The sequence below is a fragment of the Microcebus murinus genome, chromosome 24 (genome assembly GCF_040939455.1).
Source record: "Microcebus murinus isolate Inina chromosome 24, M.murinus_Inina_mat1.0, whole genome shotgun sequence".
Classification (NCBI taxonomy): Eukaryota; Metazoa; Chordata; class Mammalia; order Primates; family Cheirogaleidae; genus Microcebus; species Microcebus murinus.
In genome coordinates this window covers 26,327,079-26,352,561 of record NC_134127.1, presented here as the reverse complement: position 1 = coordinate 26,352,561, position 25,483 = coordinate 26,327,079, and the positions used below count along the sequence as shown (strand labels likewise).

At 47.9% G+C, this 25,483-nt stretch overlaps 1 protein-coding gene and 2 long non-coding RNA genes across 3 annotated transcripts; all 3 read right to left on the bottom strand.

Moving 5' to 3' along the window:
- Positions 1 to 10,370: 10,370 nt before the first annotated feature.
- LOC105881502 (uncharacterized) lies at positions 10,371 to 12,898 on the bottom strand. The gene is made up of 3 exons (XR_001158770.2): positions 12,799 to 12,898; positions 11,208 to 11,387; positions 10,371 to 10,608 (listed from the first exon to the last, which is right to left on the bottom strand). It is a non-coding gene; the product is annotated as an uncharacterized LOC105881502 (long non-coding RNA).
- A 4,574-nt stretch (positions 12,899 to 17,472) lies between these two features.
- On the bottom strand, positions 17,473 to 19,992 carry LOC105881503 (uncharacterized). The gene is made up of 3 exons (XR_001158771.2): positions 19,888 to 19,992; positions 18,288 to 18,470; positions 17,473 to 17,704 (listed from the first exon to the last, which is right to left on the bottom strand). It is a non-coding gene; the product is annotated as an uncharacterized LOC105881503 (long non-coding RNA).
- A 4,377-nt stretch (positions 19,993 to 24,369) lies between these two features.
- On the bottom strand, positions 24,370 to 25,246 carry LOC105881499 (defensin alpha 4-like). The gene is made up of 2 exons (XM_012783211.3): positions 25,059 to 25,246; positions 24,370 to 24,482 (listed from the first exon to the last, which is right to left on the bottom strand). Exons 1-2 carry the CDS (start codon positions 25,228 to 25,230, stop codon positions 24,370 to 24,372), a joined length of 285 nt encoding a protein of 94 aa, XP_012638665.1. The 5' UTR covers positions 25,231 to 25,246.
- Between the last annotated feature and the right edge of the window lie 237 nt (positions 25,247 to 25,483).

Here is a 25,483-nt window from a genome sequence, read left to right as displayed (position 1 = left end):
AACATGCATGGCGCACGTCAAATGTGCCAGTCCCAGAGGACCTTATGCAAAGGTGCTACAGTGCAGCAGGCAAGGACAGGAGGGGCAGACTGTGGCTGTTCTGGGTGCAGCCTGGACAGCAGCCCCCGGGGCACCCTGAGACTCAGCCCCGTGATAACTGCCCATTGGTGCTGGTGCCCAGGGAAGGAGGGACGCTGAATGAGAGGCTGGGAGGACAGCGGGTGAGGTCAGGGCCCAGGAGCTTTGTCCCTGATGCTCAGAGATGGAATTCTAACAGGACAGGGATTAGGGGTGCAGGGCTGGGAAGAAGAGTAGGGCCGGTCCCTGTCCTCTTCTAGGAGGTCACAGTGCCTAGAGGCTGACGGGGGAGCTTCCACTCCATTTTAGAGAGCAGAGCCTTTCCCCATGATCGGAAGTGCCCTGGGGAGGCACGGGGCTTTGGGCAGCAAAGGGAAAATTCAGAATGGAGAAAAGCAAAGGAGCACTTTCTCACCCTTATGTTCTGGTCAAGTTGTAAGCAGAGCTTAGAACATCAAACAAACAAACAGAAAATAATAATAACAACAACAAAACGCCAATGCCCTTCAATGCCAATGTAATTCATCCTTTCAGTCCTTTCCTTTCCTTTTTTTTTTATTTTTATTTTTATTTTTTTTTATTTAGGCATATTATGGGGGTACAGATTTTGAGGTTTCAATAAATGCCCTTCCCCCCTCCCCCCACAAGTCTGAGTCTCCAGCATGACCATCCCTCAGATGGTGCGCATATCACTCGTTATGTATGTATATATCCACCCCCCCTCCCCAATACCCTATTACTGTAGTACCTATGTGTCCACTTAGGTGCTACTCAGTTAATACCAGTTTGCTGGAGAATATATCTGGTGCTTGTTTTTCCATTCTTGGGATACTTCACTTAGTAATATGGGTTCCTTTTTTAAAAGAAAAATTGCATGGGAGAAGTTGTAGAAATAGCAAAGAATCGTTCTTCAAAGACTGTTGAAATAGGGCCCAGGACTCTACAGTAGGGACAGAGGTGGAATTAGTGCTCTTGAAGCCAAAGGTGGAGATGGTTTGAAATTCTACAGTTAATAAAAAGAGAAGAAGGGGAATGGAGGGGGAATTTTTTGCAACTGAAAGTTGAGAAATAAGGAAGGATTTCAGTGACAAAGAGAAATTTAGCAGGATACCTAAAGATGGGTGAACTGTCCCTGAGATGGGGTCAGCTGGGCCCAGGCCACAATTAGGACCATAGAATTAGTTCAAGGACCTCATGACTTTAAGTCCTTGGCAGGTACGGGAAGTCAAAGAAGGCTACCTGGCCATCACACCCCAAATCTCAGTGCATGAGCTTCACCTTATGTATAAGGTGGAAAAGCTGGAACCATGTCTTTGTCAGACACAGACCCACTCTGTCCTCCCTCAGCTCTATGTTGTGTTTCCCCAGCTGGGCAGGGCCTCAGCAGGTTGCCTGGACCCCTGAGCCTCATCTTCAGACAGGCAGACCCTCTGTCTGGGGCTGGGACCTGCTCAGAGTCAGCATGGAGTGGACGTGGAGGACACCTGCTCCCTTCTCCTGGGTCTGCACATGGTGTTGTTTGTGGTTGTGGTCACAGCAGTGTCTGGTCCCATCGTATTTTTTTGTTAAGAATAGTGAATATTCTCATTTGACCACTGTTCCCCCCCTTTTATTCTGCAAAGTGTGTGTTCCTACTGTCACTGTTGGATTCTTTGTGGCATCTACCAGTCACCACCATTGAGAAGAGTAGCCATGGCTTGAATAGTCACAGTTTTATTCAGATGTGTGCTGTGGAATCACAAGCTGAAATTGCTGGGTGCAGAGTAGATGCAGAGGCTGACACTGGGGCTCTGTGCTCAAGGTCTGGAAGGCCGTTTGCAGGACACACTGGATGAGCGTCTAAGGGTCAGTGAGTGTCTGGGGGAGAGAAAGAGATGAGACCCCAGGAGGAAGAGTCACATCACAGCCCACCTAGATGCTAGACTGGCCCCATGGAGACCCCTTCTGTGGGCAGCGAGTGTGTCCACTTGGAAGAGAGGAAGACAAGCTCAGGAAGAACTCAAACCCCAAATGTGGTGTGTATGTTGAGTGGGCAGTTGGAGACAGAGCAGCAGCAGGGACAGATACGGCCATCCCAGCACATGCTCTGAGGATCTAAGAGGGCTCCTGTTGCCGTTCCTTCCAGAGCCTAGTCTCCTGTCTTCACTCTCCAACCTGCACAAGGATCTAGTGTCAGAACCTCGTCTCCTGTAGCACCAATGGGGACTCGGGTTCCTGGTGAAATGCTCTCCCTCACCTCACTTTTCCTGGTACCCCTTGGAAGCTGTATATTACAGGCAGAATCGGGTTCTCTGCATTTTTAAGGAAACCTAAGGGAGTGCATGTCTCAAAATGCAATTGTGACAAATTATTTGTGTGCACTTTCTGTGTTTGAAGACTCACTTCATGTATATGAAATTCTGATTTTAATAGATATGGTTGGGTAACACTGACAAAGAGTATTGCACACTGGGGTGTTACTTCAATGGAGCTGATACAACCTCAGGGCTTAAAATGCAGATGTGTGATCTGGGTCTGTTCAATAAAGCTCCAACACTTGGAGAAACAGGGTGTGGTTTCTCAGATTAGTGATGCCACCGCTGTGTAAACTCTACTCTGACAACAATTGTTTATCTCACACATATGAGTTGTCTTTGGGAGTGAATCCACTCTAAATGGGTCAACATGAATAAAACAGAGAAGTAGATCAGAGATCAGCAGCATCATTGGATATCTCATATCAGTTGGTGTCTGAATCCCTCATTCCTCCTCGAAATTCTTAGAATTGAAAACTATAGCTTGTTCGGAAAGTGTGGTACTTGCATTTCAAAGTGTCTTGACTCAGACACATATCAAGATATTACAGACATGCAAACAGAAATTTTGGAACAGAGACTTTATTTGGGATGGGGAAAGCAAATTGAAGACAAGGGAGAGGAGTACATCTCTCCAAGCAAATTATGAACTGTTTTTTCTCTGTTCTCCATGCTCAGGAGCAGCAGAATGCATAGATATTATTACCCTCGAAGCAGGTACCAATATGACGTTCTCCCAAATTGCAGAATGCTCTTCTGCAACTGCAGCTCACCAGCCTTCCTAGGAATGTGGGCACAGAGAGAGCATCAGAAATGAGGCCCAGGTCAGCAGTGATGGTGAAAAGAATTCTGGAGAAGTCACATGCTGGCTAATGTGAAATGCTGGCTACATTACAGCCTCCATCAACAGGAATAAATACACACAGCAGAGCAGGTCACACACAGGGTTACAGTCGTCCTTACTCTTCTGTGTTTTTGTCCACATCACACATGCATCCAAACACACCCCAGGTGAGTCTACAATTTCTAAGAGCTCTTTTATAGACAGAGTAAAAGTTCTCTTAATAATCATGTGTACTCTTTTAAATCTGCAAAGACCTAATTAGTAGGTCTCTCCATATCTTAATGCTAGTACATTTCAGATTATCTTGGAATCAAAATTCTTGAAGAAAGAAGATCTCTTAAATTTAATTGGATCTTAGTGTTAAATTTATAGATGAGAAAATCAAGGCCTGTAGATGCTAAATAAAGTCACCTAAGTGGCATAGACATTTGCAGAACTCATTCCAGAGTCTGTTTCCTGTCCTTCTATTCTAGATCTTGGAGCTCTGCCATGTTTGTGTCTCTCACCTGGAGTTTCAAGAATGGAGTTTTTATTCCATGTGATAGAAATGGATTTGTCTCGGTCTTCTGCCCAAGGCAGCTCCTGGGCTTGGGCCTCTTCATCTCTCTCTTGCAGTGGCCCAGCCTGGGCCTGGAGGGTCACCAGGAGAAGGGCAACGAGGAAAGCAAGGGTCCTCATGCTGGTGTCACCTGGAGCAGGGAGAGCGGGAGAGGAGTGTGTGGAGTGAGGAGTCAGCTGTGTTTCCAGGACTTCAGGAGGAGGCACAGAGACCAACAAGCCTCCTCTGACCCCTCAGTCAGAGAAGCTGCACACGTCACTAGATGGGGTGAGGAAAGCCTGTGCCCTCAAAGTCCCTCAGATGCTCCTCTGTTCTCCCAGCCCTCACTCTGGTATGATCTGTGATATAATGTCTGTAGTATGTTCGAGCTGGTAGTGGTAATAAGGACACTGCTGTTTTTTCCTGTTTCCCACCTGCTTAAGTATTTACTTATCAATATTCACAAAAGAAAGTAAACAGGGTTTTAATTCAATACACTCATGGAACAAATGGCCTCTTACTTTCAACACAGGCCCTCCTACTGTCTAGGTCTAGACCCTGGTGACAGACTTGAATTCCAGTGGACTAGAGAGCTGATTCACTGCAGGGTTCAAGGACATTACCCCCTTGTGAAGGTGTGTTTGAGGTTATGAGGTGAGTAGGCTCCTGCTGGGGTCAGTGTAGAGAGGACAAAGAGCTCAACAGGCTTTAGGTGAAATGAATTCAGTGAGATACAGATAAAGAGTTGGTCTAAGGCTAAAAAAAATGTTTATTACTCCCAACTCTATTGAGGTACAAGTGATAATTAAGAATTGCATGTATCTAATTATACTAACGTATGATTTGCTATCTCATACATATGAGCCTTTATCTCACACCATATACAACGATTAACTCACAATGGATTGAAAACCTAAACATAAGACCTGAAAGCATAAAACATCTAGAAGGACAATATGATGAAGCATTTTGACATTGATCTGGGCATTTTTTATTACATCTGACACCAAATGAGCAGGCAACAAAAGGAAAAACAGACAAGTATGATTGCAAGAAACAATAAAGCATACACACAGCAAAGGAAACAATCAACTGAGTTAAAGACACCTAGAAAATAAGAGAAACTATTTGCAAATGATGCATGGGATGATGGGTTAATGTCAGAATATATAAGTTACTCAAACAACTCAATTGCAAAGAATAAATAATCTGACTAAAAACGGAGCAATGCCTGAATAGACTTTTCTATTATACATATGTTTATCTACCAGGTATGTTGTATCTACTATACATATAAATAAAAGAATGTTTTAAGAAGCTATTATAGTGTTTATTAGACATGTCAATTAGGACCCATGTGTTTTGAACCAAACTCGTTTGAGTTTCTCTATTAACATAACTGGTGGTACCACCCGAGCCCCAGACAGACATGCACCAGCTGGGGATTCACACACCAGGTCCCTCTGGGGTGGCCTCATAGTCAGGGGTCAGACTATGGGCATGGCTTCAAGCAAATCACAATGTGAAAGCTTATTTTTGTGTTACTTACAGATCCTTAGGCTAGGAGGGTGACTGGAGAGAGCAGACAGCAGTCCTCTGTCCCAAGCCTCTTGTAGCAACAGCCACCAGGCACAAGCAGGAAACTTCCCTATTTAAGGGCCATTTGGGATGAGATTTCCTAATTTTGTGGGTTAATTTCTATTGAATACTTTTTTTCCTTTTTTTTTAATAGAGAAAAGTCCTTACTCTGTGTCCCAGGCTGGAGTGCAGTTCTATTGAGTACTTTAATCAGCTCTGGCAGCAAGTGGAGTTGAGAAATTTGGTGTGAAGCTGGGATTACAAAGGGCTCCACATAGGGACCCCTTATCTATCTTGCTCAGCCTTGGCCAAGCCCAGGCAGCAAGAAACTGTGGTTCCTCCAGGACTCCTAAGGCAGTGGACCCCACGGTGCCAGGGCTGTTTGCTGAGGCCGAATTATCTGGACCAAGGGAATATTAAAAACCACCTGGAAAGCCCAGTCTACATATACCAGTGAACATATAGTTAAGAGGACTAGGATTAAAATGCCAATGTACACACAAGGAGAATTTGGAATCTGGTTCTCACTCAGCCTCTCCAGGACCTGGGGTCTAACTGTGAAAGCAAATCAAAGCCGTTTGGCAGACGAGGGACACTGGAGAGCACCTGGGTGACAGTGTCCACCTTCTCCATTGTGTTGTTCACGGGTAACACCTTTCAGACTCTTGCTGAGTTAATGGTGCACGTGCAGCAGGTGGTTCTCTGGAGGGAACAAACACTTCCTTGCTTGGCCAATAGATAGCTCAAAGCTGAATGACTGTCTAGGAGCATCGGGGTCAGAGAATCATGATATTGTTTTGTGAGACCTGATGTCTCCTACCAAGGCAGCAGAAAGATTGTCATTAGCCTGTATGACCTGGTATTGTGTGCAGATACTGTCCTCAGACCAATTCTGGGCAGGCATAAGAGCAACTCTGTACCCAGCAGGAGTGGGATGAACACTGGGCAGGGGATGTGCAGGCTCTACCACAGTGGTCTTGGTCCCTGGGACTCTCCAGGAAACCAGTGCTCCCAGCCAGACCTCGGGAGCAGCACTCCCTCCCTGGCACATTCTTCTCTGGGACGCTGCTCTCGGGCTCCCTAGGAACTTGCTTCTGTCCTTGCCTCCTCCCGAGTCTGTGGCTGGGACAGGGCTGCCCAGAGCCCATCAGTCTCTGCCAAGGTCTCACCTGTGCCCTGCCTGCTCCTTCCCCCAGGTCATTCTCAGCCTCTAACACTTGAATAGAACAGGGTGGCTTTTCACGTGGGGTTCCCTTCACTTCTCTTTTGGGGCTGCACCAGCACCTTGGCAGAGCACAGGGGTTTTAGCAGCAAAGGTGTTCTATCTCAACGTCTTTGCAAAACCGTCCCTTCAATGTTCAGCTGTACCAACCCCAGCCTGATTTTCCCATCGAGCCACCAAATTCATATGTTGAAACCTTAACCCCAAGGTGACAGTATTGAGAGGTGGCATCTCTTGGAAGGTGAGTAGGTCAGGAGGGCCGAGGCTCCGGGGACTTTGTCCCTGATGCTCAGAAATGCAGGATATCTAGCTGGGGGTAGCAGTTAGGGGTGGCTCTGTTGTGCAGGGCTGGGACAGAGAGTAGGGCAGGACCCTGGCCTCTAGGAGGTCACAGTACAGAGAAGCTAGGAGGCGGAGCTGCCAGGCCATGTCACAGAGCAGAGCCTTTGCCCGTGATCATAAGGGCCCGGCGAGGCATGGGGCTCTGAGAAGGAAAGGGAGAACATACTGAGTGGAAAAAAGAGAGCACGAACTTTTCTCATCCTTACATTCTGGTCAGGTTGTCAGCAGTGTTTAGAATATAAAATAAAGAAACAGAAAATAGCAACTCCAAGAAGCCAATGCCCTGTATTTTAAAAGAAAAATGGCACCACAGGCTTTGTAGAAATGAGAAAGAATGGTGTGTTGAAGCCGGTTGCACTAGGGGCCAGGTCGCTGCAGTCGGGAGAGAGGCGGAGGCAGCGCTCTGGACGGGCGGCAGGAGAGGCTGGGCACTGGGCCAGCCCTGGGACGGCACTGGTGAGTGTAAGTGGGGGGTTGGCCGGTGGGATTAGCCCATCTGTGTTGGCTAATCTGGGCTCATGGAAGTTGGGCCCCTATATTTCCACAGAGACAGGGTACTTCCCCCTGGAAAATGATATTTCAAACTGGTGGCTCGACATCTGACTTATTCTTTATTTCATTCTCCTTCCAAGAGAGCTGCCTATTTAAGGCAGATGACAACTTGTAGGTCTGCAGTCAGCACCCAGGGCACACGCAGGTCAACAGTGTGTCATCTTACTGGAGTTTGGGCAGGTTGTCCTTGTCATTTGGAGACCGTCACACATCTCCCCAACATCACTATCCTTAGGGTTTGAATCTCTCATTGCTCAACTGAGATGGAGCAGCACAGCGCAGCTTGATGCCCCCAGTGCACCGGTATCCACACAGTCAACTAGCGGGTCCCATCCCACACCTGCGCGTCCCTTGGACTCACAGATGCTCCTGAGCATGGCAGCCTGGAACTCTATTCCATCTGGCTCTCTGGCAACCTCATTTCCTCCAATCCAGTGGAATTAGGCCTGACCCTGCATCTCTCTTGTCCTGATACCGTTTTCTCTTCCTAAATTGCTGCTCTGCCACTTCTTTTACTTTACCCACATTTTCACATTCTGTGTGATTCATTCTGAGAGTCACCAAGAACTATTTCCCTGACACCCAACCATGATGTCCTCTTCCTTCTTTCTAAAGTCCTAGTAATTCATGAAGCCGACTGTACCCATGATTTTCTCCTATATTTCAGTATAAGTGATTTTAGTTAGTTTTATTAAAGGGAGTAGTCACAAAAACTGTATATATAAACTACTTTAGGTTTTTAGATTTCAGCTTTCTTCGGAGCAGTTTAGTCAAAATAATGTAATTATCTAATATATGATGTTGGAAATAATTAATTTCATCAGAATTAATATATTGATCAGCTACTATGTGTCATGCAGTCATCGCAGTACCAGGATGAGCAAATCATGCAGCTCCCCTCCTATGAAGGGAGAAAAACATTAGTGCGAGTAAGTAGTCAAATGTACAGAATGTGATATGGGTTCAACTTCTGCAGTTAAAAATAAAGGGAAGAAGGGCCTTGAGGTTCACAGGGGAACTTGTTGCAATTTACCATTGAGAAGTCAGGAAAGACCTCAGGGACAAACTGTAATTTCAGCTGAGACCCCAGGAACAGGGGAGGGAGACAGGTGTCCTTCTGGCTGAAGTACAGGTGCCCTGAGATGGGGTCATCCTGGCCCAGGAACCACTTAGGAACAATAAGGAGAATGAGTTCAAGGACCTTGGAACTTCAGGTCAATGGCAGTTGCAGGACACCGAGAAGGCTGCCTGGGCATCACAGCCCTATCTCAGGGCATGACCTTCACCTTCTCTACAAGGTGGAAGAGCTGAGACCATTTCCTTGTCAGACACAGACCCACTCAGTCCTCCTTCAGGTCTGTGTTGTGTTTGCCCAGCTGGGCAGGGTCTCAGTGGGGTGCCTGGACCACACAGGCAGACCCTCCATCTGGGGCTGAGACCTGCTCAGAATCCTCACGGGGTGGACGTGGGGGACACCTGCCCCCTTCCCCTGGGTCTGGGAATTTACTGTTGGTGTTGGTGGTCACAGGAGAGTCTGGGACCTTCATAGTGTTTGAGGTGAGAATGATGATTAACCCGACTTGAAACATTGTCCCTTTCCTTACAAACTGTGGTTTCTCTGTCATGCTGGGACTCTGTCGGGCATTCCATCAGTCACCGCCCTGAGTAGCCAAGATGTGAGGAGACATGTTCTTTTTCTGGACATGTGTTGTGGAACCGCAAACTGGGACCAGCACATGCAGAGGAGATTTAGAGGCTCACATGGATCTGCTCTGCAGGTTTCGTGGTCAGGGCCACCTAGGCCATTTACAGGACATGTTGGACGAGTGCTCAAGGGTCCCTGAGTGTTTCCAGCAGAGAAAAACACAGCAGACAGGAGGAAGAGTCACAGCCCACCTACGTGTCAGACTGGCCCACAGAGACACCAGGTTTGAGCAGTGAGTGTGTCGTGCTGCACGGGAGGAGGAGGACAAGCTCGTAGGGACACAAACCCCAAATGTGGAGCGTACGTTGGGGTGGGCAGTGGCAGACAGAGCAGCAGAGGGACCTCCGGGTGTCCCAGCACACTCTCTGAGGACCTGAGAGGGCGCCTCCTGCTGGCTCTGCTCCAGACCCACGTTCCTGCCTCTTACTCACAGGTGTGCACAACTATTTGGGTATCGGAGCCTCAGCACCTGCAGCACCAACAGGGACTCAGGTTCCTGGAGAAATGCTCTCCCTCACCTCGCTTATCCCGCTGCCCTTGGAAGCTGTATTTTATGGAAGGAATCGGTTTCTCTGCAGTTTTAAGGCACCCAGGAGAGTCCATGCGACAGAGAGTTCACGAAGGGGGCATGTGCATTTTGAGTGTGTGAAAACCCACTTCATGTATATGAAATCCTGATGTTTATAGACGTGGCTGGATGACATTGATATGGAGATGGTGTCGGGTGGAGCTCCTATCCTTTCTGTTGCACTCCTCATGTATTTGTTAATTGCCTGTTACAATCTTTATCACAGGTGTTTTCATGGAGTTGATGTAATCCCAGACCTCCAAAGGGAAATATGTGATCAGGATCTTACCACTGAAACTCCAACCCTTGGGGAAACAGGGTGCGGCATCTCCTCGGAATAAGTGATGCTGCCACTGTGTGTACTGTAGTCTGATGAGGATTGTTTGTCTAATGTCTGAGAGGTCTCTTTGGGAGTGAATCCACTCTAACTGGGTCACAGAGAGAAGACAGAGAAGTAGGTCAGGGGTCAGCAGCATCACATCAGCTTTCATATCAACCTATGTTCAAGCCACAGTTTCTCACTGAAATTCTTAGAAATTAAAACAATTTTTTTTTGCTCAAAAAGTGTGATTTAAGTTTCTGGTACTTGCATTCCAAGGTGTCCTGACTCACACACATATCAAACATCACAGCCATGCAAACACAGGAATCTTGCAACAAGCACTTTATTTGTGATGGGGAAAGCAAATTGAGGACAAGGTAGAGGAGTGACAGCAGTGTTGTTGGGCTCTCCAAGCACAGTATGAGCCCCTTTTCCGCTATTCTCCGCAGTCAGGGGCGGCGGCGAGAGCAGCAACTGACCTGGACACGACCAAAGTCATTACAGATCCCTCGGACACGTTCACCACGACGGCAGAATGTTCTGCAAGAGCACTGCCTGTCCCCCGCTGTGAATGTGGACACAGAGAGAGCATCAGGAATTGAGTCCTGGTGTGAGCAGAGATGATTAAGGGAATTCTGGAGAAGTCACATGCTGGCTAATGTGCAATGCTGGCTACATGATAGCTGGGGTATGAACAGCCTCAATCTATAGGAATAAATACACACAGCAGCGCGGGTCACACGCAGGGGTACACACACATTCTCAGTAGTCCTTACTCTTCTGTGTTTCTGTCCACATCACACGCATCTGACCACACCCCAGGCCAGCCTACAATTTCTATGAGATCCTCTATACATAGAGTCAAATCTTGTCCCTGTAAGTAAATCTACTCCTTTAAATCCATAAAGAACTAGTCAATAGCTTTCTCTATATCTTTAACCCAGTACATGTCACAGGCCATCTTGGAATCAAAAGACTTCGGAGAGAAAAGATCCCTTACATTTATTTGGGTCTGTGTGTTGAATGTATAGATAAGAAACTCAATGCCCGTCCATGTTAAATAAAGTCGCCTAAGTGTCATAGACCTTGCAGAGCTCGTTCCAGAGCCTGTCTCCTGTCCCTCTGCTCTAGACCTAGGAGCTCTGCCATGCTGGTGTCTCTCACCTGGAGCTTGAGGAATGGAGTTTTCATTCCATGTGATGGAAATGGACACGTCCCGGTCCTCTGCCATGGGCCACTCCTGGGGTGGCATCTCCTCATCTCTCCCTTGCAGGGGCCCAGCCTGGGCCTGGGTTACCAGGAGGAGGGCAGCTAGGAAGGCGAGGGTCCTCATGCTGGGGTCACCTGGAGCAGGGAGAGCAGGAGGTGAGTGTGTGCAGTGAGGAGTCAGCTGTGTTTCCAGGTCTGCAGGAAGAGATGTAGAAACCAACAAGCCTCCTCTTACATGCTGAGTCAGAGAAGGTGTGCATGTCACTGGGGGGTGAGCAAAATTTGTGCCCCAAAGGTCCTTCAGATGTTCCTCTGTTCTCCCAGCTTCACTCTGATATGAATATATACTATAGTGTTGTATTACATTGGAGGTGATGGTGTTAATAAGGACCCCACTATATTTTTTTGTTTCTCATCTGTTTCAATATTTACATTTTAATGTCCATGATCATAAAACAAACAGGGCTTTCATACCAAAACTGCAAGGAAGAAAAACCTCTTCTTTTCTGACAATAGGGCCTGCTACTCTCTGGAGGTCTAGACCCTGGTGTCAGACCTGAATTCCAATGGAGTAAACAGTTAATTCACTACAAGACTCAGGGGTGTTATCACTGTCAGAAAGGGATTGTGAATTATAAAAAGGGGAGGCTCTAGCTTGGGCCAGTGTACAGAGAACAGTGACCTCATCAGGTTTTGGGTGAAGTCAGCACTGTGAGATATACATAAAAAGGTAATTTAAGGATAAAAATATGCTTATTATTTCCAGCTCTATTGAGGTATGAGTGGCAATTGAAAATTGCATTTATATAATATAGACTACCTTGTGATTTGATGTATTTCAAATGTAAACTTTATCTCACATCGTATACAAAAATCAACTCAGAAGAGACTGAGTATGTAAACCTAAGACCTGAAACCATAGCACTTGAAAAGAACATATAGGCATAAAGCCTGTGACATTGACTTGGGCAATTATTTCCTGGATATGACACCAAAAGAATAGGCAATAAAAGGAAAAATAGACAAGTAGGATTGCATGAAACAATAAAGCTTCACACAGCAAGGGAAGCAATCCACTGAGTGGAAAGGCAACCTAGAAAATAAGAGAAAATATTTGCAAACCATGCATGAGGTGAAGAGTTAATATCTGAATACATAAGAGACTCAAACAACTCAATAACAAAAAACAAGTAATCTGAATCAAAAATGGGCCAATGGCCTGAACAAACACTTCTATTAACATTATATATACATTTATCTATTAGGTATGTCATATCCATTATACATATAAATAAAAGAATGCTGTAAGAAGCTATTATAGTTTTTCTTAGACATGTCAAACAGGACGCATGGGTTTGAGTAAAAGCCTTTGAGTTTCGTTATTAACATAAATTGTGGCAACACCAGGAGCCCAGACAGACATGTACCTGCTGGGGATTCAACTACTGGGTCCCTTTGGGGTAGCTTCAAAGTCAGAGTGCAGACTATGGGCATGGCTTCAATGAGGAAATCGCAATGTGGAGGTTAAAGTTTTCTTGTTACTTACAGATCCTTCGGCTATGAGGGTGACTGGAGAGAGCAGACAACAGTCCTCTGTCCCAAGAGTCTTGTAGCAACAGCCACCATGCACAAGCAGGAGACTTCACTATTTAAGAGTCATTGGTATGAGGTTTCATAATTTGGTGGGGTTATTTTCTATTGGGTACTTTTTCTTCCTTTTTTTTTTTTTTGTTTCCTTTTTTTGAGACAGGGTCTCTCTATGTATTCCAGGCTGGAGGGTAATTTTACTGGGTACTATACACAACTCTGTGACCAGAGCAAAAAAGGTATTTAGTGTGAAACTGAGGTTAAAACAGGGCTCCACACAGGGACCCCTTATCCATCATGCTCTGCCTTGGCCAAGCCCAGGCAGGAAGAAACTATGGTTTCTCTTAAGGCAGGGACTCCAGGATGCCTGGGCTGTTGGCTGAGGTTGAATCACCTGGACCAAGGGAATGTGAAAAGCCACCTGGAGAGCCTGGTCTACATATCTCACTGCACGTGTCCACCACCTCCCTTTCTGCTGTTCACGGGTAACACCTGTTGGACTCTCCATGAGTTAATGGTGCACGTGCAGCATGTGGTTCCCTGGCGGGAACAACAAAACCTCCTTACTTGGCCAGTAGATAGCTCAATGCTGAAGAACTGTCTAGGACCATTGCGGTCAAGGATTCATGACATTGTTGCCTGAGACCTAATGTCTCATGGGGGGACATCCAGGAGGTTGCCAAAGCAGCAAAAGATTGTTATTAGCGTGTCACCACAAGTTGTGCCCAGACTGTCCTCAGACTAATTCTGGGCAGGCTTAAGAGCCACTCTGTCCAGCAGGAGTGGGATGAACAGGCATGGGGAATGTGCAGGCTCTACCTCATGTGGTCCCTCTTGTGGTGTTTGAGGGAAGTGCTGGGCAGCCCCATGTGCATTAATGTGTCAGACTCCACCACATTTCTCCTCTTCACAGTGGGGTAAATGGGACTATGTGTGGGGAAAAGGGAGATATATTAATAAATAGTGCACTGGAACCCAAATATCATCCCCTGGGGGCCAGTTCCCTCCAATTAGCCCAAGTTTGTTCATATAGTGGGCTGAGACCTTTGCCCATGTCACCAGACAGTGAAATTGCTGGTCCTGTCACATGGGAGGACCACTCTCCTTGCCCAGAGTGGCAGCCGACCCCACTCAAGTGGCAGTTACTGCCCTAGACAAGGCTCGAGACTGGGGGAGACACTTCATCTCTCACTCCATTGCTACCACGACCTCAAGATGCAATTCCTCCTCCCTCCACAGGAAGATGCAGTGCAGGTCCTGAGAGTCGCCTGCTCCACCTGCGCTGGGGCCGCCCTCCTGTGACCGCACCGACGGCCAGGTGCCTCAGCACACTTGGTGCACTGACCTCACCTTAGGTGCTGATTGCCTCTTACATTATGATAAGGCACTAAGCAGAAGATGAAACAAAAAAAGAGATATAACAATGACAATGCTATATGCATTATTTTAATAGAAAAATTGCAACAGGAACTTCGTACAAGTGGCAAAGAATGGTCTATTGAAGGCTGTTGCACTAGGGGCCAGACGCTGCCGTGGGGAGAGAGGCGGAGGCAGCGCTCTGGACGGGCGGCAGGAGAGGCTGGGCACTGGGCCAGCCCTGGGATGGCACTGGAGGGCGTTATCGGGGGTTAGCAGGTGGAATTAGCCCATCTGTGTTTGCTAATCTGGGCTGATGGAGGTTGGGCCCCCATATTTCCACAGAGACAGCGTACTTCCCCCTGGAAAATGGTATTTCAAACTGGTGGCTCCACTTTGACTTAGTCTTTATTTCATTCTCCTTCCAGGAGAGCTGCTTATTTAAGGCAGATGACATCAAGTAGGTCTGCAGTCAGCACCCAGGGCACTGTCATGTCAACAATTAGTGTTACGTTTTGCTTAAGTTTGGGCACATTGTCCTGGTCATTTTGAGACCTTCACACATCTCCCCGCCATCACTGTCCTTAGGGTTTGAATCTCTCATTGCTCAACTGAGATGGAGCAACGACAGAGGAGCTTGATGTCCCCAGGGCACCTGCATCCACACAGAGTCCACACAGGTGTCCCATCCCGCACCTGCCCTTCCCTTGAACTCACAGATGCTCCTGAGCATGGCAGCCTGGAACTCTATTCCATCTGGCTCTCTTGCAACCTCATTTCCTCCAATCCAGTGGAATTAGGCCTGACCCTGCATCTCTCTTGTCCTGATTCCCTTTTCTCTTGCTAAATTAATGCTCTCACCCTTCTTTTAATTTATCCACATTTTTACATCCTCTATGTTTCATTTTGAGAGTCACCAGGACCATTTCCCTGACATCCCAGCCACGATGGTCTCTTCCTTCTTTCTAAAGTTCTAATAATTCATGAAGAAAACTGTATCCATGAATTCTCTTATACTTGACTCTTAGGGATTTTAATTAGTTTTATTAAAGGCAGCAGTCATAGGAACTGGATATATAAACTGCTTTAGATTTTTACATTTTGACTTTCTTCTGTGGGGTATAGTAAAAGTAATGTAATTTTGCAATATTATAGAATGTTGGAAATAATTAATTTCATCAGAATTAATATATTGATCAGCTACTATGTGTCATGCAGTCATCGCAGTACCAGGATGAGCAAATCATGCAGCTCCCCTCCTATGAAGGGAGAAAAACATTAGTGCGAGTAAGTAGTCAAATGTATAGAATGTGATATGGGTTCAACTTCTGCAGTTAAAAATAAAGGGAAGAAGGGCCTTGAGGTTCGCAGGGGAACTTGTTGCAATTTACCATTGAGAAGTCAGGAAAGACCTCAGGGACAAACTGTAATTTCAGCTGAGACCCCAGGAACAGGGGAGGGAGACAGGTGTCCTTCTGGCTGAAGTACAGGTGCCCTGAGATGGGGTCATCCTGGCCCAGGAACCACTTAGGAACAATAAGGAGAATGAGTTCAAGGACCTTGGAACTTCAGGTCAATGGCAGTTGCAGGACACCGAGAAGGCTGCCTGGGCATCACAGCCCTATCTCAGGGCATGACCTTCACCTTCTCTACAAGGTGGAAGAGCTGAGACCATTTCCTTGTCAGACACAGACCCACTCAGTCCTCCTTCAGGTCTGTGTTGTGTTTGCCCAGCTGGGCAGGGTCTCAGTGGGGTGCCTGGACCACACAGGCAGACCCTCCATCTGGGGCTGAGACCTGCTCAGAATCCTCACGGGGTGGACGTGGGGGACACCTGCCCCCTTCCCCTGGGTCTGGGAATTTACTGTTGGTGTTGGTGGTCACAGGAGAGTCTGGGACCTTCATAGTGTTTGAGGTGAGAATGATGATTAACCCGACTTGAAACATTGTCCCTTTCCTTACAAACTGTGGTTTCTCTGTCATGCTGGGACTCTGTCGGGCATTCCATCAGTCACCGCCCTGAGTAGCCAAGATGTGAGGAGACATGTTCTTTTTCTGGACATGTGTTGTGGAACCACAAACTGGGACCAGCGCATGCAGAGGAGATTTAGAGGCTCACATGGATCTGCTCTGCAGGTTTCGTGGTCAGGGCCACCTAGGCCATTTACAGGACATGTTGGACGAGTGCTCAAGGGTCCCTGAGTGTTTCCAGCAGAGAAAAACACAGCAGACGGGAGGAAGAGTCACAGCCCACCTAGGTGTCAGACTGGCCGACAGAGACACCAGGTTTGGGCGGTGAGTGTGTCGTGCTGCACGGGAGGAGGAGGACAAGCTCGTAGGGACACAAACCCCAAATGCGGAGCGTACGTTGGGGTGGGCAGTGGCAGACAGAGCAGCAGAGGGACCTCCGGGTGTCCCAGCACACTCTCTGAGGACCTGAGAGGGCGCCTCCTGCTGGCTCTGCTCCAGACCCACGTTCCTGCCTCTTACTCACAGGTGTGCACGACTATTTGGGTATGGGAGCCTCAGCACCTGCAGCACCAACAGGGACTCAGGTTCCTGGAGAAATGCTCTCCCTCACCTCGCTTATCCCGCTGCCCTTGGAAGCTGTATTTTACGGAAGGAATCGGTTTCTCTGCAGTTTTAAGGCACCCAGGAGAGGGCACAGGACAGAGAATAGGCATTAATGGGGCGTGCGCATTTTGAGTGTGTGAAAACACACAGCATGTGTATGAAATCCTCATGTTTGGATAACATATATAAGAAGATATTATCGGGTGGGGCTCCTCTACTTTCTGTTCCACTCCTCATGCATCTGTTAATTACCTGTCACAATCTTTATTACAGGTGTCTCCACCTGAGTGATGCCTCCCCAGACCGTAAAAGGCAGATATGTGATCGGGGTATTTTCAAAAAAACTCCAACCCTTGGGGAAATAGGGTGTGGGATCTATTCAGAATTAGTGACGCTGTGACTGTGTGCACTTTAGTCTGATGACGACTGTTGCACTAACACATGGGAGGTGCCTTTGGGCGCGAATCCACTTTGAATAGGTCACAGTGAAAAGACAGAGCAGTGGGTCAAGGATCAGCAGCATCATTTGAGTTCTTATATCAAGTATCATAATTTGTGTCTGAAGCCACAGTTTCTCATTGAAATTCTTAGAATTTGAAGCCGTATCTTGTTCAAAAAGTGTGATTTAAGGATCTGGTACTTACATTCTAAAGGATCCTGACTCACTCACACATCAAAAATTACAGCTATGCAAACACAGAAATCTTGCAACAAGGACTTTATTTGGGATGCGGAAAGCAAAGTGAGGACAAGGTAGAGGAGTGACAGCAGCATCGTTTAGCTCTCCAGGCATAGTTTGAGCCCCCTTTCCGCCATTCTCCACAATCAGCGGCGGCGGCAGCAGCGCAATAAGGAACCACCACCGAACTGACAGATCCCTGTGAGACGTTCCCCGACACGGCAGAGAGTTCTACAAGAGCAGCGCATGCTCCTTGCTAGGAATATGGACACAGAGAGAGCATCAGAAATTGAGTCCCGGGGTCAGCAGGGATGTTTAAAGGAATTCTGGAGAAGTCACATGCTGGCTTATGAGTAATGCTGCCTACATGCCATCTGGGGTATGAACAACCTCAATCTACAGGAATAAATGCACACGCAGGGTTACACACACATTCTCAGTTGTCTCTACTCTTCTGTGTTTTTGCCTACATCACCCATACATCTGACTACCCCCAGTTCAGTCTACAATTTCTAAAATCTCCTCTACAGATAGAGGCAAATCTTCTCCCTGTAAGTAAATCTACTCTTTTAAATTCATAACGAACTAGTTAGTAGGTCTCTTTATATCTTTAACCTAGCACCTGTCACAGGCCATCTTGGAATCAAAAGACTTCGGAGAATGAAGATCCCTTAAATTTGGGGGTTTTGTCTGTTGAATGTATAGATAAGAAACTCAACCCCCATTAGTGTTACATAAAGTCACCTAAGTGGCACAGACCCTTGCAGAGCTCATTCCAGAGCCTGTCTCCTGTCCCTCTGCTCTAGACCTTGGAGCTCGGCCATGCTGGTGTCTCTCACCTGGAGCTTGAGGAATGGAGTTTTCATTCCATGTGATGGAAATGGACACATCCTGGTCCTCTGCCACGGGCCGCTCTTGGGGTGGCATCTCCTCATCTCTCCCTTGCAGGGGTCCAGCCTGGGCGTGGAGGGTCACCAGGAGAAGGGCAGCAAGGAGGGCGAGGGTCCTCATGCTGGGGTCACCTGGAGCAGGGAGAGCAGGAGGCGAGTGTGTGGAGTGAGGAGTCAGCTGTGTTTCCAGGGATGTTGGAGGAGGGGCGGAGACCAACAAGCCTCCTCTAACCCTCTCAGTCAGAGAAAGTGCACATGGGGGGGGGGTATGAAAGCCTGTGCTCCCAAGGTCCCTCAGATGTGCCTCTGTTCTCCCACCTTCACTCTGGTATGAATCATCTTATAGACTTTGTACTAGGTTGGAGCTGGTGGTAGTAATAAGGATCCTGCTGTATTTGTGTTTCTCATCTGTTTGAATATTTACATTTTAATTTGCAAGAACATAAAACACACAGGGCTTTCATTCCACAACCCCAGAGGAAAAGAGCCTCTTATTTTCTGATGATACATCCTGCTACTTTCTGTAGGTCTAGACCCTGGTGTCAGAACTAAATTCCAATGGAGTAAAGAGTTAATTCACTACAAGCTTCAAGGGTGTTCTCATTCTCAGAAAGGGGTTTGTGAATTATAGGAAGGGGAGGCTCTAGCTTGGGCCAGTGTACAGAGGACAATGACCTCATCAGGCTTTGGGTGAAATCAGCTCTGTGAGATATACATCAGGAGGTAATTTAAGGCTACAACTATGCTTATTATTTCCAGCTCTATGGAAATAAGAGTGGCAATTAAAAATTGTATTTCTCTAATATATACTACCTTATGACTTGATGTATTTCAAATTTGAAACTTTATCTCACACAATATACAAAAATCAAAAGGAATAGATCGATAATAGATAAATAGATAAACCTAAGACCTGAAAGCATACTACTTGAAAAGGACATACAGGCATAAAGCCTGTGACATAGACTTGGGCAATTATATCCTGGATATGACACCAAAGGAACAGGCAATAAAAGGAAAAATAGTCAAGTGGGATTGCATGAAACAATAAACCTACGCACAGCAAAGGAAACAATCCATTGAGTGGAAAGGCAATCTAGAATATAAGAGAAAATATTTGCAAACCATGCATGGGGTGAAGAGTTAAAATCTGAATACATAAGAGACTCAAACAACTCAATAACAAAAAACAAGTAATCTGAATAAAAAATGGGACAATGGCCTGAACAAACACTTCTATCTACATTATACATACATTTATCTAGTAGGTATGTCATATCTATTATACATATAAATAAAAGAATGTTATAAGAAGCTATTATAGTTTTTCTTACACATGTCAAACAGGACCTATGGGTTTGAGTAAAAGTCTTTGAATTTCGCTATTAACATAACTGGTGGCAACACCAGGAGCCCAGACAGATGTGAACCAGCTGGGGATTCAACTACTGGGTCCCTCTGGGGTGGGCTCACAGTCAGGGTGCAGACTGCGTGCATGGCTTCAATGAAGAAATCGCAATGTGAAGGTTTATGTTTTCTTGTTACTTACAGATCCTTGGACTGGGAGGGTGACTGGAGAGAGTAGACAGCAGTCCTCTGTCCCAAGTCTCTTGTAGCAACAACCACCACGAAGGAACAAAAGAGTTCCCTATTTAAGGGTCAATTGGGATGAAGTTTCATAATTTGCTGGGGTTATTTTCTACTGGGTACTTTTTATTTTTTACTTCCTTTTTATACTGTTGTGGGTTTTTTTTTTTTGTTTTTATGGGGTTTTTTTTGAGGCAGGGTCTCTCTGTGTATCCCTGGCTAGAGTGCAGTTCTACTGAGTACTATAAACAACAATGTCACCAAAGAAGAAAAGAAATATAGCGTGTAAGCGGGGTAAAACAGGGCTCCACACAGGGACCCCTTATCTATTTGCTCAGCCTTGGACAAGTCCAGGCAGGAAGAAACTATGGTTTCTCTTAAAGCAGGGACCCCAGGATGCCTAAGCTGTTGGCTGAGGCTGAATCACCTGAACCAAGGGAATGTGAAAAGCCACCTGGAAAGCCTGGTCTACATATCTCACTGCACGTGTCCACCACCTCCCTTTCTGCTGTTCACAGGCTAACACCTGTTGGACTCTCACTCAGTTAATGGTGCACATGCAGCATGTGGTTCCCTTTTAGCAGGAACAAACACCTCCTTTCTTGGCCAATAGACAGCTCAATGGTGAATGTATGTGTAGGACCATTGGGGTCAAGGACTCATGAGATTGTTGCTTGAGACCTAATGTCTCATGGGGGACATCCAGGAGGTTGCCAATGTGGCAGAGAGATTGTTATTAACATATCACCACAAGTTGTGCCCAGACGAATTCTGTGTCCTCAGACTAATTCTGGACAGGCTTAAAGGACACTCTGTGTCCAGCAGGAGTGGGATGAACACTGGGTGTGGGATGTGCAGGCTGCACCTCATGTGGTCCTCCTGGGGTGTTTGAGGAGAGTGCTGGGCAGCCCCCTGTGCATTAATGTGTCAGACTCCACCACATTTCTCCTCTTCACAGTGGGGTAAATGGGACAATGTGTGGGGAAAAGGGACCGACGGCCAGGTGCCTCAGCACACTTGGTGCACTGACCTCACCTTAGGTCCTGATTGCCTCTTACATTCTGGTAAGATTATAAGCAGGAGATGAAACAAAGAAAGAGATATAAAATGACAACAATGCACTGTGCATTGTTTTAATAGAAAAATTGCAGCAGACTTTTTGCTGGAGTGGCAAAGAATGGTGTATTGCACTAGGGGCTGTTGCACTAGGGGCCAGGATGCTGCAGTCGGGAGAGAGGCACAGGCAGTGCTCCGGATGGGCAGCAGGAGAGCCTGGGCACTGGGCCTGCCCTGGGTCGGCACTGGTGGGTGTAAGTGGGGGTTGACCGGTGGGATTAGCCCATCTATGTTTGCTAATCTGGGCTCACAGAGGTTGGACCCCTATATTTCCACAGAGACAGGGTACTTCCCCCTGGAAAATGGTATTTCAAACTGGTGGCTCCACGTCTGACTTATTCTTTATTTCATTCTCCTTCCAGGAGAGCTGCTTATTTAAGGCAGATGACAACTTGTAGGTCTGCAGTCAGCACCCAGGGCACACGCAGGTCAACAGCCAGTGTTCCGTCTTGTTTGAGTCTGGGCAGGTTGGTCGTTTGGAGACCGTCACACGTCTCCCCACCATCGCTGTCCTTAGGGTTTGAATCTCTCATTGCTCAACTGAGATGGAGCAGCGAGAGCAGAGCCTGAAGTCCCCAGGACCCCTGCATCCACACCAGGGTCCCATCCCACATCTGCGCATCCCTTGAATTCACAGATGCTCCTGAGCTGGTTAGCCCAGAACTCTATTCCACCTCGCTGTCTGGCAACCTCATTTCCTTCACATCGAGTGGAATTAGGTTGCGACCCTGCATCTCTCCTGTCCTGATACCATTTTCTCTTCCTAAAATGCTACTCTGCCCCTTGTTTTACTTTACCCACATTTTCACGTCTTGTACCTTTCATTCTGAGAGTCACCAAGAACTATTTCCCTGACACCCGACCACGATGGTCTCTTCCTTCTTTCTAAAGTCCCAGTAATTCATGAAGCCAACTGTACCCATGATATTCTCCTATAGTTCAGTATACGTGATTTTAATTAGTTTTATTAAAGGTAGCAGTCACATGAACTGGATATATAAACTGCTTTAGCTTTTTAGATTTCAGCTTTCTTTGGAGCAGTTAGTAAAAATAATGTAATTTTCTAATATTGTATGATGTTGGAAATTAATTTAATTCAAATTAATTCATTGATCACCTATTATGTGTCATGCAGTCATCTCAGCACCAAGATGAGCGAAACACGCCACTCCTCCCCTACTGTAGGCAGAAAAGGGTACAGAAAGTAAATAGACAGATGTATAAAATGTGAGATGGATTCAAAGTCTACAGTTAAAAATAAAGGGAAGAAGAGGATTGAGGTTTCCAGGGGGAACTTGTAGTAATTTGCAATTGAGAAATCAGGACAGACCTCAGGGCCAAACTGACATTGTAGCAGAGACCCCAGGAGCTGGGGAGGGAGACAGGTGCATTTCTGGCTGAAGTGCAGATGCCCAGGGATGGGGTCAGGCCCAGGACACGGTTAGGAGCAATGAGGAAAATATGTAGAGTTAGGAACAATACAGACATCCTGAGGTCCTTGACTTAGTCCCTGAATTTGTTTGCTTGAGTTAGTTCAAGGAGGTCAGGACTTCAAGCCAGGGCCAGGTGCAGGACACCGCAGAAGACGGCCTGGCCTCCACACCCCACAGCTCAGTGCTTGACCTTCACCTGGACTCAAGGTGGAAGAACTAGGACCATTTGTTTGTCAGACACTGACCCACTCTGTCCTCCCTGAGGTGTGTGTTGTGGTTCCCCAGCCGTGTGGGGTCTCAGTGGGGTTCCTGGACCCCTGGGCTGTGTATTCACACAGGCAGACCCTCCGTCTGGGGCTGGGACCTTCTCAGAGCCAGCATGGAGTGGATGCAGAGGACAGCTGCTCCCTTCTCCTGGGTGTGGGCATGTGCTGGTGGTGTTGGTGGTGACAGGAGTGTCTGGGCCCTTCAGATTGTTTTTACTGAGAATGGTGAATGACCCTCCTTCAAACACTGTCCCTCTCTTAGTGACCCTGGTCTCTGCGTCCCTCTTGTGTGCGTTGGGGTCATGCTACCCGTGACCGCCGTGGTCACGCTGATAGTAGCCATGGCGTGAACTGAGAGAGTCTGTTTCCAGACACAGATCCGGAGTAAACGTGGTGGCTCTGGGTGGGCTCCTGCCCTGGGTCTGTGGTCAGGTCCTCATCGGGCGTCTGCGGAACACGCTGGAGGAGTGTTCACGGGTCAGCGAGTGTCTGGGGAAGGACAAGAGGAGGGACAGGAGGAAGAGTCACATCACACGGCACCAGGATGACGCTGGGTTTAGGCGGTGAGCGTGTCCTCTCGGAGAGGAAGGGGAAGACGCGCTCAGAGGACACCGACGCCGAGTGTGGTGTGTCTGGCGGGCACAGCTGTCCCGGGCACACTCTGGATCTCAGAGGGCACTCCTGCTGCCGCCTTCCCCAGCCCTGGTGTCCTCCCTTCACTTCTCCACGTGCCCGCTGCTTAGGGGACGGGGTCCTCAGCACCTGCGGCACCAACGAGGACTCCAGGTGCGCAGAGAAGTCTTTCCTTCACGTCACTCCCCACGTGCACACCTGACGCTGCATTTGACAGGCAGAGTAAGCACCTTCGCAGTTGTAAAGCAACGGGAGAGCATGCATGTGCAGTGGCGCAGTGGCGTGTGAGTGTGTGTGTGTGTGTGTGTGTGTGTGTGTGTGCGCAGACAGCTTCATCTCTACCCAGATGTCACTGGCTACGGCCGGGAAACACCGGTGGCGCGTGCATGTGCGTGTGGTGCTCCTGAGTGTCGTCTACTCATTGCGTCTTCCTGAACAGCCCACCCCAGTCCTAACTAAACTAGTGTCATCGGGCTGGCGCAACCCCAGGTCTTAAAAGGCAGATGTGTGAGCTGGGTCTGTGCAATGTAACTCCAACATTGTCGCAAAGGGGGTCGAGGCTTTTCCTTAGACACAAAGACGCTGTAACTTCGTGAACTGGGCACTGACAGTGACTGTTCGAGTAACGCGTGGGAGTGTCCCCGCCAGTGAGTCCCACCCCAGCGAGGCTCGGGGAGAGGACACGGAAGCTCAGGGTGAGAGCAGCCACGTCATTGGCGCCTTCTTATGCATTTGTGTCGGAAGCCATTTTCATCCTTGATATTCCTAGGATTTAGAATCGCATTTTGTTTAAAAAGTTTAATCTAGGATTGCGGTACTTCCATGCCAAAGGGTCTCAACTAAGACACATTTTGATCATGAAAGAGGTGCAGACACAGAGAACATGCTATGAAGACTTTATTTGAGATGAGGAAAGGAAGTGGGGGACAAGAGGAGTCAAAATGTTCTTTAGGTCCCGAGGCGCATGATGAGCTCATTGTCCTCTGTTCCCGGGGCTCAGCGGCAGCAGAACAGGTAGGGGACACCACGGTAGAGGCAGGTGCCAGAGACACGCTCGGAAGAACGACACCGGGTCCTTCTGCAGGCGCAGGTCAAGGCCCTGGCTGAGCCTGGGGACACAGAGAGAGCATGGGGCACTAGGGCTGGTGCAGAGGTGGGAGGTAAAGGGAGTCCCCGGCAGGTCCTTGGTGGATAGTCGGGTTCATCCTGTTGGCGACATCGCGCCAGGCAGAACTGACCATCCCCAGTCGACAGGAATAAACACAGGCGCTGTGCTGGGCACGGCAGGATTCGAGAGCCGTTCCCATTTTCTCCCCACTTTGCTCCCCTGCCCCGTCACACTCACGCCGTCTCCACTTTCTAAAGCTCCTCTAAGAGACAGTGTTAAGATACGTTTCTCTTCAACTGGGCTCTCTGCGGGGACATTGCAGGAGAGACCCCCCACTGTGCTGCTACAAATCATGACATTAGTGCATTTCACAGAATTGTCATAGAGTCAAACATCTTCAGAGTAAAAAGGTGTCTTCCTATCATATGGTTCTTTCTCTTCAGTGTACACAGGAGGAAACTGAGGCCTGGGGAGGTGATCACCTGAACACACACAGAGGCCGTGGCTGGGACTGACTCCAGAGGAATCTGGGTTTCCTCTCTAGTCGCCCCAGCTCTGCAGTGTTGGGGTCTCTCACCTGAAGCTCTGGCTCCTGAGCTCTCGTCCCCTGCAAAGGAGATGGCCATGTCCTGGTCCTCTGTCTCTGGCTGCTCCTGGGCTGGGGCCTCGTCATCTCTCTCTTGCAGGGGCCCGGCCTGGGCCTGGAGGGCCAGCAGGAGGAGGGCAGCGAGGAGGGCGAGGGTCCTCATGCTGGGGTCGCCTGGAGCAGGGAGAGCAGGAGGCGAGTGTGGGGACGAGGACTCGGCCTGTCTTTATAGGGCTGAGGGCGCAGGCGCGAGAGCAGCCAGCAGTGAGGGCCGGCGAGCATCTGCCTGGGAGGGTGAGGGCTGCCCGTGGCCTGAAGCTCCCTTTGATGTTCCTCTGTCCCCGCGGCTTCGTCACAGAGAGTCTGTGTGTTTAGTGAGCCTCCTGGGTCCAGGCTGATGGTGAAGATAAGGACCC

Bases quoted from the DNA above. Each gene is read 5' to 3' on its own strand.
- LOC105881499 (XM_012783211.3), bottom strand. From the start codon at position 25,230: ATGAGGACCCTCGCCCTCCTCGCTGCCCTCCTCCTGCTGGCCCTCCAG. The intron at 24,483-25,058 runs GTGAGAGACCCC...CTGTGTCCCCAG, and splicing joins CTCAGGAGCCAGAGCTTCAG to GCTCAGCCAGGGCCTTGACC.